This window comes from Hypanus sabinus, unplaced genomic scaffold (assembly GCF_030144855.1).
Source record: "Hypanus sabinus isolate sHypSab1 unplaced genomic scaffold, sHypSab1.hap1 scaffold_539, whole genome shotgun sequence".
Lineage (NCBI taxonomy): Eukaryota > Metazoa > Chordata > Chondrichthyes > Myliobatiformes > Dasyatidae > Hypanus > Hypanus sabinus.
The window spans coordinates 315,425-330,000 of record NW_026781400.1 but is presented as its reverse complement, the minus strand read 5'-3'; the positions used below and the strand labels follow the sequence as shown (position 1 = coordinate 330,000).

At 43.2% G+C, this 14,576-nt stretch overlaps 1 protein-coding gene across 1 annotated transcript in view; it reads right to left on the bottom strand.

Moving 5' to 3' along the window:
- The window catches only part of LOC132389337 (carcinoembryonic antigen-related cell adhesion molecule 5-like), a gene marked incomplete at its 3' end in the record, with an annotated part of 33,390 nt that overhangs the window by 7,057 nt on the left and 11,757 nt on the right, over positions 1-14,576 (bottom strand). Inside the window, exons 3-7 of the mRNA XM_059961853.1 lie at positions 6,298-6,573; positions 4,735-4,908; positions 2,353-2,628; positions 1,576-1,699; position 1 (exon numbers count right to left, since the gene is read on the bottom strand). The exon at position 1 is cut by the window's left edge and continues 64 nt beyond it. Coding sequence (XP_059817836.1) covers position 1; positions 1,576-1,699; positions 2,353-2,628; positions 4,735-4,908; positions 6,298-6,573 — 851 coding nt within the window. The remainder of the gene's footprint in view (positions 2-1,575; positions 1,700-2,352; positions 2,629-4,734; positions 4,909-6,297; positions 6,574-14,576) is intronic.

Here is a 14,576-nt window from a genome sequence, read left to right as displayed (position 1 = left end):
ACTGAAACAAAGTACAAGAAAATGATTCGTCAGGAACTTATTTTCCGGCGCTGATGCACCGAATGAGAATGACTCCTATAATTCCATTTGATTATTTCTGAATAGTCCTTAATACACTTCCATTAATCGGATGCCCTTTACAATCCAGCTCGATATCATCAACAGATAGGATAAGTAGACAAAAATGCTTTCGACTTTTTGACAGCTAATGCTGTTTACAGATATATTGCTGAACACAAAACTTTTTAAGACAAATGTGCAAATTTCGGACAGACAATTTCGCCGTGAAGGATTCATGGGTTGAGACCTGGAAGTATGATGTTGTAGTTGTTAGTGAAACATGGCTGCAGGAAGGGTGTGATTGGCAACTAAATATTCCTGGATTTCGTTGCTTCAGGTGTGATAGAATCGGAGGGACGAGAGGGGGAGGTGTTGCGTTGCTTGTCCGAGAAAATATTACAGCGGTGCTCTGGCAGAACAGATTAGAGGGCTCATCTTGGGAGACTATCTGGGTGGAATTAAGGGATGGGAAAGGTCTAGTGACACTTATAGGGGTGTATTATAGACCATCGAATGGGGAGCGAGAATTGGAGGAGCAAATTTGCAAGGAGATGGCAGTTATTTGTAGTAAGCACAGGTCTGTGATTTTAATTTTCCACAGATAGACTGGGAAGGCCATACTGTAAAAGGGATAGATGATTTGGAGTTTGTAAAATGTGTGCAGGATAGTTTCTTTGCAGCTATACATAGAGGTACCAACGAGAGAAGGAGAAGTTTTGCATCTTTTGTTAGGGAATGATATACGTCAGGTGACGGAGGTAAGTATTGGGGAGCACTTCGGGACCAGTGATCAGAATGCCATTAGTTTCAATATAATTATGCAGACGGCTGGGACTGGACCCAGGGTTGAGATGTTTGATTGGAGAAAGGCTAACTTTGAGAAGATGCGAAAGGATTTAGAAGGGATAGATTGGGACAATTTGTTTTATAGGAGGGATGTAATAGAGAACTGGCGGTCATTTAAAGGTGAAATTTTGAAGGTACAGAATTTTTATGATCCTGATAGGTTGAAAGGAAAGGTTAAAAGTTTGAGAGAGCCATGATTTTCAAGGGATATTGGAAATTTGGTTACGAAAAAGAGAGATAGCTACAATGAATATAGGCAGCATGGAGTAAATGAGGTGCTGGAGGAACATAAAGAATGTAAGAAGAATCTTAGAAAATAAATTAGAAAAGCTTAAAGAAGTTACGAGGATGCTTTGGCAACTGAGGTGAAAATAAATCCGAAGGGTTTCTACAGTTATCGGATGCCCTGTACCAGTGCAGCTCGATTGAATCGACAGATGGGATAAGTAGGCAAAAATGCTTTGGCCTTTTTGGCAGATAATGCTGGTCACACACATATTGCTGAACGCAAAGCTCTTTCAGACAGATTTCGGACAGACAACTTCGCCGTGAAGGCGGAATGCTGATTCTGTCCATAGATTGCCTCTGCTCCGAGCAACAATGTCTTCTGCCGAAATTCTCATACAATCATTAAAGGTAGCAACGAGATTCGGAAAGAAATGCATTTACCCGCCAGTTTTTCTTGCGAACAGCCATCCACTGAATCCTCCAAACAGGCTCATGACAAGTAAACCAAGTACAATGCCCACGGTCACGCCAGCGGTGAGGGTACAATTGTCATCTGTTTTTGGTGCTAAAACAGAAAACAAGCATGTATTTTACACGGCGAAATCTCATCTTTATTTAAGAAATGATAATTGATCCACGCTCCGGAACGTTCTGGTCGCTGGTCTTGATATTGAATCAATTTAAGTCAATTATTATTTGATTTTGGTAAGCCACTTAGAAGGAGGAGTGATGGTAGGGCGTGAGGAAAGCGTGAGAGGGAAATTGTTTGGATCTTTGATCATCGGGTTTACATGGACGAATGAGAGACACATTCAAACTCCTTGTGTGCTAACTGCACTTTGTCAGAAAACTGTTCCGCCGTACGTAACCCGACATGTATAACTACCAACGTTAACCGTGCCCACTGACACAAGGGTGATTTCCTGACCTGTCTGCAGGAGATTGTTCCCGTTGTACAATGCACATATACCCCAGGGGACTGACAGAGCAAAACAAGCTCATGTCAGGTTTGAAGCAATATTCAATACAACTGGACGATCCGGTACAATTCTGACCTTCTCTGGTCCATTTATAAAATGAAAAATAGACGTTGATTAGTGTAATACCGTGGCGGATCCCGGATGTTCAGACCTTCCCTGATGAGGGAAACAATGAGAACATATGTTGATAAATGTAATTTCTGATACAAATGCAGCGGTTGACTAACTGTGTACTTACAGTAAACTTCCACGTAGGTCTTTCCAGCGCCACTGCTGAAAGAGTTGCTGGCGATGCATTTGTACGTCCCTGCGTCGTTTCTGGTAACACTGATTATAGCCAGTTTCGCCTTGTCCGTAGATGTAAATATTCTGCCGTTTTCCCAGATGGGTTGATTATCCTTGACCCATGTCCGTGTCTGAACAGTGCCTGAAGCGTCACAACTCAGTGCGATGGCATCGAGTTTTTCCAGGGGAGTGGGATTATTGGCCACCACAGAAACCCCAGTCACTGGTCCTGTAAATACAATTAAAATGCAAATAGCTTTACTCGCGGTTGCATCTACCTCACGAACATAATAGTTGTATGCTGCCATCTCAATATCGTCGGCATTCCCAGTTCTTATCCATATGTGTTTCGATATCACGACGCTATCTAGTTTGAACTAAACGACTGCACTGAGTTTAAAGTTTTACTGTTGTTGCCCAAGGGGACGTTGAGCAACCTATTCCCGTATAAGATGTTACTCAATGCTTGGATTTTCCTGCAGTAAGAATATACATTATCTATCAAAGTAGACTCATACAGAATTGCATTTGCCTGTAGTTTAATTGTCCCGTGGATCATGTGAAAATAAGCTACCCGTGTCCCCAGCTGTTGAGGCCAAAAGTAGAGAGATTTCGTATTTAATACGTGGTTCAGGATTTGGCGGAGGAGGGACGGCCATGTGAATTAGGATCATGGGTTTTCTTCCAGGGATGTTGCGACTGTAGAGAAGGGGCTGTTTGCTCCTAAACTGGGGAGAGTTGAACATTTTGGTGGGAAGTTTTATTGTTGGTGCACGATAGGGTTAAAACTGGAGTTGAAGGGGGATGGGACCCAGATTGCTGGAAGGGTTTGTTGACACCGACTGCTCGGGGGTGGGTGTTATATGCAGTGAGCCAGAATTGAATGGGGACCCGAAGGAAAAATAAAACTTTGGAGGAAGTGATCAAAATATAATCGAACGCATCCTGAAATTTGAGAAGGATAAGCAGAAGTCAGATGAACCAGTATTACAATGAGTTAAAAGGAATCAGAAAACCACTTAATTGAATAAGAACACTGGCAGGGGTGATGGCAGATGAGTAAGAAATATTCTAAAGGAAAGATGACATAACCATGGATAACAAAATAATTCAAAGCTAACACAAAGGTGAAAAGGATAGTATACAAAGGAACAATCATTTATAGGATGTTAAATGATTGGGAAGATTTTAAAAAATAGCAGAAAGCAACTAAAATTTCATTAAAAAGGTAAATATGGAATGCGAAAGCACTCTAGCCAATCATATTAAAGAGGATATGCAAAGTTTCTTCAGATACATGGAGTGTAAAAAGAGAAGCGAGAGTGGATATCAAACTGCTGGAAGACGAGCGAGGAGAGGTAGTATTGGGCAACAACGAATTGGTGGACGAGTTGAATAGGTATTCTGCAAAAGCCCTCACTGTGGATTTCACTGGCGATATGATGGACTTTCCAGGTATCAGAGGTCATGCAATGAAAGCATTCATTACCAGGGTACGGGAATATAAAAGCAAAGAGACAACGCTGAAACATAAACCAGTGGTGAGGCCCCACTTGGAGAACTGTGATTTGTTTTGTGCCCCTTATTGTAGAAAGGATGTATTGAAACTGGAGGGATTTCAAAGAAGGTTCAGCAAAATAATTTCAGGATTGGACAGCGCTTCCTAAGAAGAGGGTTTGATGGCTCTGGGCCATCATCCACTGGAATTCAGAGGAAAGTTCGGTAAACTCAGGGAAAACTTTCGAATTGTGAAAGGACTTATTGAAGTTGATGTGGAAAGGATGTTCCTTATGGTGGGAGATTTTAATACCAGAAGGATCAACCTCTGAATAGCATGGCGTTCCTTTATGAACGGAGACGAAAGGGCATTGCTTTCAATCGAATGTGGTAAATCTGGGAATTATGTTCCTTAGACAGCTGTCAAGGCCATGTCGTTATGTAAGTTTAAAGCTGAGGATGATAGATTCTTGATGGATCAGGGCATGAAAGAATATGCGGAAACGGCTTGTGAGTGGGTCTGAGAGGAATGTTGGATCAGCCATGTTGAAATGGCGCAGCAGACTCCATTGGCCAAATGGTCTAATTCTCTTTCCTCTGCGGTATCGCCTTGAATTCTTCACTGCAGCAATTAACCACTTGCAATTCAATACGAAATTCAAATCAAATCCGATTCACATCTTCATCAATACACTTATTCATAAATATGCACCGTTGCCAAATGATATTGTCAGACGATATTCTAATTGGGTTCAGGCATTTAGTTGAATTACACGGGCCCTTTTTCACCAACACCATTAATTATATGAACCCAACAAGGGAGGAACGGACTACCTACCGAAAACATTGATTTGCGTGGTTGAGGCATTGATCCTTTTTGTAACCATGTTATAGGCCTCACAAGTATACTTTCCCGTGTGGCTCACAGAGATATTGTCGAGGATGACCTTCCGCCCACTTTGCAGGTGGGCACCGTTCAGTTGCCAATTCAATTCAGCTCCTGGGCGGGATACTGTGAAACATGTTAACCTTATGGTACTTCCGGCAACGTGAAAAGAGGAGTTCGGTTGAGTGATGATATATGGACGATCCGGTCCGTCTAAAACAAACGGACAAAAGAGATTGCATCAAAGTACACAGGAACTGCAGCACAGTTCCTCAGCGTAAGAGAAAGAACAGCCTACCACCAGAGAAAGCGCTCCTACACACCGGCGAATGCTTCCGTCTGGAAGCTATGAGCGGGAAAATTGAGAGTCGGGACCATGTCACATTATCCACGTCTTACAAAACTATGAATTGTACAGTTACCTCATATCCTAAAACCCGTTTCCTCCTCCAAACTGAATACAATGCATGCTAGTCATAAGTTTATCGCTTTGTACAACTTCCCTATGTGTGCGTTTTGTGGGAAAGAGTTCAGGGAAACTCTCCAGACAAACTACCCCGCGTCTCTCTGCAACTTGCAGTGTAGATGCAATAACTCATGTAATCAGGGTTTGGGCCATATGTCATGTGGACACACACTATAATGTCAAGTCACTGACCACGTGTGCAATTATAGGGACACTCCAGTTTACAGTTTACAGCGTGTAGGACCCGTTTTCAGTTCCAATATTCTAGGTTTAATCTCTATCTGTGAGGACCGGTGACTGTAACACCAGTGCACATTGTGATTTTCATCCCGATATAAAAGCTGTAGCTTCCAAGTTATGGATATTTGCCAGAATTGTTGTGGGGCTGATAAGGACTGTGAGCGTTTTACACTCGGAGCTTGCCCTGTCACTTCCTGTTTACGGAATTATTATCAAAGTCCCTAAAAGGCCTTACATAGCGCCGGAGATTCAATGGTCCATTTGTCGAAGAAAGAAACATCTTTTTCCTCACTGTACCAAGTTCAGATCAGTTATCATTGAGTTGAAAAAATATCAAACCAGAATAAGAGCTTTGAAGAGATAATCTGGATATGAATGAATCGCACTGAAGTGATACTCAAAACTCAGCAGAGTCAAATCCAGATTTAATGAACATCACAATTGCCTTTGAACTGTGGGCGTTAGAGATGTTTAAAACACATTGTTTTGTGTGAAGACCCATGCAGGACAGAGCAGGCTCTCTTGCACGTTTCCTTCACCTGAATTTCAGAAGTGAACCGATATAGTGGTAGTTTAACCGCCGCCGTAATGCAACTCGGATTTGAAATTCAAAATTTTAATTTTAATTCCCCAGCGACCGAGATAGACCTGGATCCGTCTCTCAATTAACCGCTCAGCTGTTCCAAGTGCTAGTCGACAGTGTTTTATACCTCAAGTAACGTTCACTAAGTATTCAAACACTCCCGGAACCCCGTATCTCGCAGGAACTGTGATATTATATGTAACTACCGGAGGTTCGGGACACTTACAGTTGACATCAAGGGAAAACGGAGAGCTTGTGATTTCGTTAATCAAGTTGCTTGCTCTGCAGGAGAAACTTCCGTCGGTCCGTAGCACCCCTGAAACAGTGAGTGTGCTGTTATCTTCATTCAGATCAATCCTGCCGCCAGGAATTATCTTGTTATTCTCCTCAAGCCACAGGTAAGAGACATCCGTGCCTGTTGCGGAGCAGGTTAGTCTGACGGTGTCGTTGTACTCAATCAGTCTGCTGGCATTAGATGTAACAATGACATTGGAAACAGGTTCTGTTGAAACATAGAGAATTTATTATTCCATGATAAGTAAATGTTAATAAGGTATTCAATTTGATGGACATAAGGTTTTGTGATGGACGTTACAGGGATCGGGAAAAAGATTTGAAGGTTGGAGGTTGCTTAATTGTGTTCCATTCAACGCGACCAGTGTGAAGTACAAGCATACACGGTGCAGGAACCGTAGTTCACAAAGGCCGTTGCAAGCCTAGTCAAGAAGAAAAAAAAGAGAATAGAGCATGAATGTCAAGAGTCTTGGCAGTACGGGTGATCAGATAGATCTTTGGGTCCGAGTCCATAGAACACTCAAAGCTGCTACGCAGATTGACTCTGTGGTTGAGAAGGCGTAGGGTGCATTGTCCTTCATCAACCGTCGGATTGAGTTTAGGAGCTGAATGCAATGCTGCAGCTAGAAAGGACCCTGGTCAGAAACCCACTTGCAGAACGGTGCTGAATTCTGGTTGTTTCACTACCGGAAGAACGTGGACACCATAGAAAAGGCGTAAAGGTGATTTCCAAGGAAGTTGCCTGGATAGTACGGCCTTCAAATAAAAATGTATCCAGGTTTAGGGGAAAGAGATACATGTTAAGAGGGAAAGATATAAACGAGAAACGTATCTGTAATGAGCTGGCTAAGGAAGTGGTCGAGGAGGACACAGTTGCTACGTTTAAGAGAGACTTGGATAAATAATTGCAGAAAGTAGTTTGCTGTGTTCCTCGTTGTTTTAATATATAATTTAATGGTGTTTCCAAAGTTCACACTTCCAAAAAATAACCGATACAGCTGGCAAATAGATGGATCTGGTGAAGGAAGAAGTAGAAATGAATTGACTTCTGGAAAGGGCCGCTTGGCAATGTTAAAGGCGATGCATAATCACTGGTAAGCACCGAGGAGAATTACTGACAACAGTTTGTAATACCATCCGGATAAGCTATCGTTACTGAAATGATGCAAAGATCAGTGTCAGTGTCAATGTAATGGAGCCAATTAAAATTTCTATCTCACACAGCCGAACAAATACAAACTGGGGTTCATCTGAAAAGCATGAATTGCAAATCCAACACTGGATAAGGAGACGGATCTGGATACCATAATCAGCACTGGGCTCTACCTTACCAGATGGAAACACAGAAGACCTGCAGCACAATACAGGAACCTCGGTCCACAAAGCTGTGCCGAATATGGCCTGAACCTAGAAAATTCCACTGGTTACCCATAACCCTCTATTTTACTAAGCTCCATCTACCTATCCAGGAGGCTCTCAAAAGCCGTGTCTTATCGGCACATGTGACTGCAGCACATTCCACGCACTGACCACTCTCTGCGTAAAAAAACTTACCCCTGACATCTCCTCTGTACCTGTTTCCAAGCACCTTTGTTATGAACAGACCTGATGGAAATGGGGTCAAGAGATAACCTCCCTTCGTAACTATGCTTCTAATGAGAGACAGTGGTGAAGAACAGAGGAAATGGGGGGGGGGGGGGGAGTGAATCGGTGTAGACTTTCATGAATCTAATCTAATCTGGTTTTGTAAAATACCAGAGAGGTAGACAGCAGAAATAGATTTTGACGAATTTCTGTTAAGTCCGGACCCTGTGGGTTTACAGAAGGCTATCAATTCTGAATTGCGGCTGGAGAGAATTAAGTTGGAGGTGGAGGAGGCAGAAAAACAACGTCAGTTCGAGAGGGAGAAATTGGAACGTGTGGATAGCGGGGCAGACCGTGGGGAAATGTTTAACGTTAGTCAGGAGATTAGGTTGGTACCTCTGTTCGAGGAGACGGACATTGATCGGTACTTCTTGCATTTTGAAAAAGTGGCAGCGAACTAGAAGTGACCTAGAGATAAGTGGGTGGTGTTGTTACAAAGTTTACTTAAAGGGAGGGCTCAAAGAACATATGCGGCGTTGTCTGCAGAAGAATGAAAAGTTTGTGAGAAGCATCCTTACCAGGAAGCCTTTGAGAAGTTGAAAAACATATTGTGTTACCACCCTGTGTTAAAATCACCTGACTTTTCGAAACCCCTCTCCCTAGCAACCGACGGAAGTGATGAGGCTGCAGGGCCAGTCCTATTGCAGAAAGCTGGGGATGAAATTGAACACTCAGTGGCGTATTTTTCTAAGAAGTTCAATGTGCAATAGAGAAATTACTCCACTCTAGAAAAGAATTACTGGCACTTATTCTGGCGTTACAGCATTTTGAGGTCTGCATTTGTTCGGCACAGAGACCTTTGATAGTTTACACTGATCATAACCCCTTGGTATTTTTGGCTGGCATGAAGAATAAAAATAGGCGGTAATTAAGTTGGAGTCTGTTGTTACAAGAATGTGATAGTAAAATACAACATGTAAGTGGAACTGACAATGTAATTGCTGATTGTTTATCCAGGTGTTAAGTTGAAAGTATCTCTGTGTTAACTTTTAAGTTAATGACAACTTTTGTATTATATTAGACTCTGTAGTGTGTTTTACTAGTTAATTTTCACCCCGGTGAAAATTCCTGGAATGATGAGGAGGTTATGAATGCTGAACAGACCTGATGGAAATGGGGTTCAGTGATAACCCTCCTACCCCTCTTGGGAACTATGCTGCTAATGAGAGAGAAAGACAGTGGCCGTACAGTGGTAGAGACATCTGCTACAGATAACAGAGAGAGAGACAGTTGATTTAAGTATTTTGGCTCCACTGATTGTTAACCTTTCGCTGCAAGGACGTTACCTTACTCTTTAACATTCCTGAGGAGACAGCAGGAGTGGGGTAGTTTGAATGGACATCGACATGTGGAGTTGATGGATGGCTGATACTCAGTCCATGGGGATATAAGACAGGTCTGGGAAGACACCCCTGAGACATACCAGTGGACACTGACTGAGCGTTGTGCACCCACAGGAATGTGAGTGTTTAGAGGACCGAATCAGGAGATCGGTCAACAAACTCACCGTGTGACGGCAGGGCCGTTTGGGACTTGTGTGTGTGTCCACTCATGCCAGAGTTACGAGTCCACCACGGAAGAAGGGTCTGGCCGAGAACGGAGGGGTCATAACCGAATGAACACATCCGTACAACGGAATCAGAAAACAGCAGAAGGTTTGCTGGGTGCAGCTGCTCAATCTCTTGCTCTCTCTCTCTCTCTCTCTCTCTCTCTCTCTCTCTCTCTCTCTCTCTCTCTCTCTCTCTCTCTCTCTCTCTCTCTCTCTCTCTCTCTCTCTCTCTCTCTCTCTCTCTCTCTCTCTCTCTCTCTCTCTCTCTCTCTCTCTCTCTCTCTCTCTCCCTCTCCCTCTCCCTCTCCCTCCCTAGAACAGCACAACAACCAACTACCTGAGAACGGACTGAATTGAACTCTATATTCTCCTGTAAAATTTCATTAACGCCGAGACATTGATAGTGCTTTTTTTATGACTGTGGCTTATTATTGCTACTCTTCTGTTTTTATTATTGCTAATCTGTTTTATATGTATATTTGCAATTTTTGATACTGTATTGCTTAGGTTACCAATAAACACCTTTAGTTACAGTACCACCAGACTCCAACATATCCTTCCATTTCTGCTGGTCTGCTAACCCAGTTGCGGGATACGTAACTCCTTAAAACTAGTAAACAGAAAGTACGCTGCAGATGCTGTGGTGTAATCAACACGTACAAACAAGCTGGATGAACTCAGCAGGTCGGGCAGCATCCGTTGAAACGGATGAAACGTTGAAAGCTTGTTTGTACATTAAACCTAGGCCCTCTCGTGCTAGCGATTACAGTTCCGGAAAATAAAAAAGCCTCTGACTATTCACACGATCAATGGCTTTCAGTCAGGAGGGGTAAGGGGAAGAGTCAGGTACTAGACAGTACACCTGTGGCTGTACCCCTTGACAATAAATACTCCTGTTTGAGTACTGTTGGGAGGGACAACCTACATGGGGGAAGCGACAGTGGCCGTGCTTCGGGCACAGATTCTGGCCTTGTGGCTCAGGGTAGGGAAAGGAAGAGGAAGGCAGTAGTGATAGGGGAGTCTATAGTCAGTGGTTCAGACAGACGATTCTGTGGAGTCCGGAAAGAAACTCGGATGGTATTTTGCCTTCCAGGTGCCAGGGTCCGGGATGTTTCTGATCGCGTCCAAGATATCCTGCGGTGGGAGGGAAAACAGCTAGAGGTCGTGGTATATATTGGTACTAAGGACATTGGGAGGAAAAGGGAAGAGGTTCTGAAAGAAGACTACAGGGAGCTAAGAAGGAAGTTGAAAAGCAGGACCTCAAAGATCGGTAATCTCGGGATTACTGCCTGCGTCACGCGACAGTGAGAATAGGAATAGAATGAGGTGGAGGATAAATGCGTGGCTGAGGGATTGGATCATGGGGTAGAGTTTCAGATTTCTGGATCATTGGGACCTCTTTTCGGGCGTCTGTGACCTGTACAAAAAGGACGGGTTGCACTTGAATCCCAGGGGGGGCAAGATCTCGACGGGCAGATTTGATAGAGCTGTTGCTGAGCTGTTGTTTAAACTAGTTTGGATGGGTGTGGGAATCAGAATATGAGTGCACAGATTAAAGTAGGACAGGGCATGATGCTAAGAGTTCTGAGTTGATAAGGAAGGACAAGCAGAGGACAGATCATAATTGTAGCCAGTTAAAGGGGTTGAACTGTGTCTAATTCAATGCCAGGAGTATTAGGAATAGGGCAAATGAACTTAGAGCATGGATTAATACGTGGAACTACGATGTTTTGGCCGTTACTGAAACTTGGTTGGAGGACGGACAGGATTGGATGATGCAGGTTCCGGGGTTCAGGTGTTTTAAAAGAAATAGGATGGGAAGTAAAAAAGGACGGTAGTGGCATTGCTGGTCAGGGATAGTATCACGACTATAGAAAGTGAGGACGCTGCAAAGGGAGCGTCCACAGAATCAGTCTGGGTTGGAAATCAGAAATAGGAAGGGGTCAATCACTGTGCTGGGAGTAGTCTAAAGGCCCCCGAATAGCCCTCGGGACACCGAGGAGCAGATAAGATAACAGATTTTAGAATGGATCAGATAATACAGGGTAGTAGTTATGGGTGATTTCAACTTCCCTCATATTGACTAGCAAGGGGGATAGATGGGGCTGAATATGTCAGGTGTGTTCAAGAAGGATTCCTGACACAGTATGTAGACCGGCCGACGAGAGGACAGGCTATACCGGATCTAGTTGTGGGTAATGAACCTGGTCAGGTGACAGACCTCTTGGTGGGGAATCATTTTGGTGAGAGTGACCACAACTCCCTCAGCTTCAGCATTGCTATGCAAAAGGATAAATTCGGACGAAATGGTTAAGTGCTTACCTGGGGAAAGGCAAATTTTGAAGGGATGAGTCAAGAACTAGTGAGAGTAAATTGGAAACAGATGTTCAAAGGGGAAAGTATTAAAGTAATGTGGGAGAAGTTTAGGGACCACTTGAGCTGGGTTCAGGATAGGTTTTTCTTTTCCCACTGACGCAAGCAAAAAAAGTGTTAGGAAAAAGGATCCGTGGCTGACGAAACACGTGAGGCAACTCGTCATGAGGAAATAAGAAGCATATGTTCGATATAAGAAGCAGGAAGTAGGAGGTGTAGGGTAGCCAGGAAGGAGCTAAAGAAAGGACGTAGGAGAGCTGGAAGGGTGCATGAGAAGGCCTTGGCATGTAGGATTAAGGAAAACCCCGTTGTTGTATGCGTATGTGAAGTATAGGAGGATGACGAGAACGAAGACAGTACCTCTAAAGGATTAAGAGGAAAACATGTGACTGGAAGCGGAGGAGTTAAATGAATACATTGCTTCAGTAATCACAAGTGGATCTTGATCAGGATGAGGTCGAAGTAGAGCGGACCTGTGTGCTGGACATTGTGGAGATTAAGGAAGAAGAAGTGCTGTATCTTCTTAAAAAAAAAACATTAAGATTGGTAAATCCCCAGGGCCGGAGTTGATACACACCAGGCTGTTGAGGGAATTGAGAGAATAGATCGCAGGAGCATTCGCTATGATCTTTGAATCATCTGTGACTACAAGGAACATGCCGGAGGACTGGAGAATGGCAAAAGTAGTTCTCTTGTTTAAAAAAGGTAATAGGGAGAGACCTGGGAAATATAGACCAGTGGGTCTCATGTCAGTGGTATGCGAACTACTGGAAATGATTCTTAAGGATAGGATCTGCGAGCATTTAGAGAAGTACAGTCTACTTATGGATAGTCAAAATGGCTTTGTGAACGGAAGTTCGTGCTTCTCGAGCCTGATTTAGTTTTTTGAAGAGGTAACAAAATAAATTGTTGAGGATGGGGTACTGGACGTGGTCTACATGGACCTTGTCAAAGCCCGTCATGAAGGACTCATCCAGAAAGTCATGAGGAATGGGATAAGTAGAGTCTTGGCTGTTTGGATAAAATGTATGGCTCAAAGGAAGAAGGCAGAGGGTAGTTATGGACGGAAAGTATTTTGCCTGGAGGTCGGTAACAAGTGGAGTGCCGAAGGGATCTGTCCTGGGAACTCTGCTATTGGTGATTTTTATAAATTAAAATTAAATTGACTACTAGACAGGTATATGGAGGAATGTAAGGTGGGAGGTTATATAGACGGCAGGGTTTGAGGGGTGGCAAAACATTGTGGGCCTAAGGGCCTGTAATGCTCAGTACTATTCCAAGTACTATGTTCTATGTTCTATAAATGACCAGGATGTAGAGGCGGAAGATAGGGTGAGTAAGTTTGTGGTGACACGAAGGTTCGAGGAGTTGTGGATGGAGCTCTAGTTTGTCGAAAGCTACAAGAGGATGTAGACAGGCTGCAGAGTTGGGCAGAAAAAATGGCAGATGGTGTTTAAGTGTGAGGTGATGCATTTTGTAATGACAAACCAGAAGACTGAGTACAGGATTAATGGTCAGTTACTTAAGGATGAACAAAGGGACCTTGGGGTTCTAATCCATACATCCCACAAGGTCACTGCGCAGGATGATAGGATAGTTAAGAAGGCCTATGTGATACTAGACATCATTAACTGGGGGATTGAGTTCAAGAGTAGTGAGGTCATGTGTCAACTCTACAAATCTCTGGTGAGACAGCTTTTAGAGTATTGTGTTCAATTCCAGTCACCTCATTATAGGAAAGATGTGGTAGCCATGGAGAGCGTGCAGATGAGCTTTACCAGGATTTTGCATGGTTGGAGAACAAGTCATATGGAACACTATTAGCAGAGCTGGGACTTTTCTCTTTGGAGTGGAGAAGAATGAGACGATATTTGATAGAGGTCTACAAGATTATAAGAGGCATAGATAGGGTGGATAGTCAGTAACTGTTTCCGAGGGCACCAACAGCAAATGTACAAAATTAAGGGAGGGAAGTTTAGGGGAGACTTCAGGGGTAAGCTTTTTACACAGAGGGTTGTGAATGCATGGAATGATTTGCCAGGGATGGTGGTGGAGTCTAAAACATTCGGGGTATTTAAGGATTTTCTGCACTTGGTGTCGAGAAAAATGGAGGGTTATGGAGTGGTGTAGGTTTAGTACTTTTTTGTAAGGATTATGTGGGTCGGCACAGCATGGAAGGTTGAAGGGCCTGTACTGTGCTGTGTATGGTTCTCATAGACTTGTTCATCTCTGTCAGGTCAACTCTCAACCTCCTTTGCTACAAGGAGAAAATGCCGAATTTACTCAACCCATTCTCATAATGAATATACTAGACCAGGGGTGGGCAAACTTTTTGACTTGTGGGCCACAAAGGGTTCTAAAATTTGACAGGGGGGCCGGTCCAGGAGCAGATGGACGGAGTGTTTTGGTAATACACCTCATAACAGAAAATAAAATGTCATGGGATATGTAGAAAACATGTGCTTTAATTTCAATTGAAAATGAACAAATGCATTACAACAAAATATCTGTCTTTGAAGTCCCATGGTATTTAGCTATTTATTGAAATGACTTTTAAAACACTGAAAATTAAATGAATAAAATACAGCTTTTTTAATTGTAAGTTATTATTTTAAAGCACTGAAAATTCTGTTATCCTTCAAGAT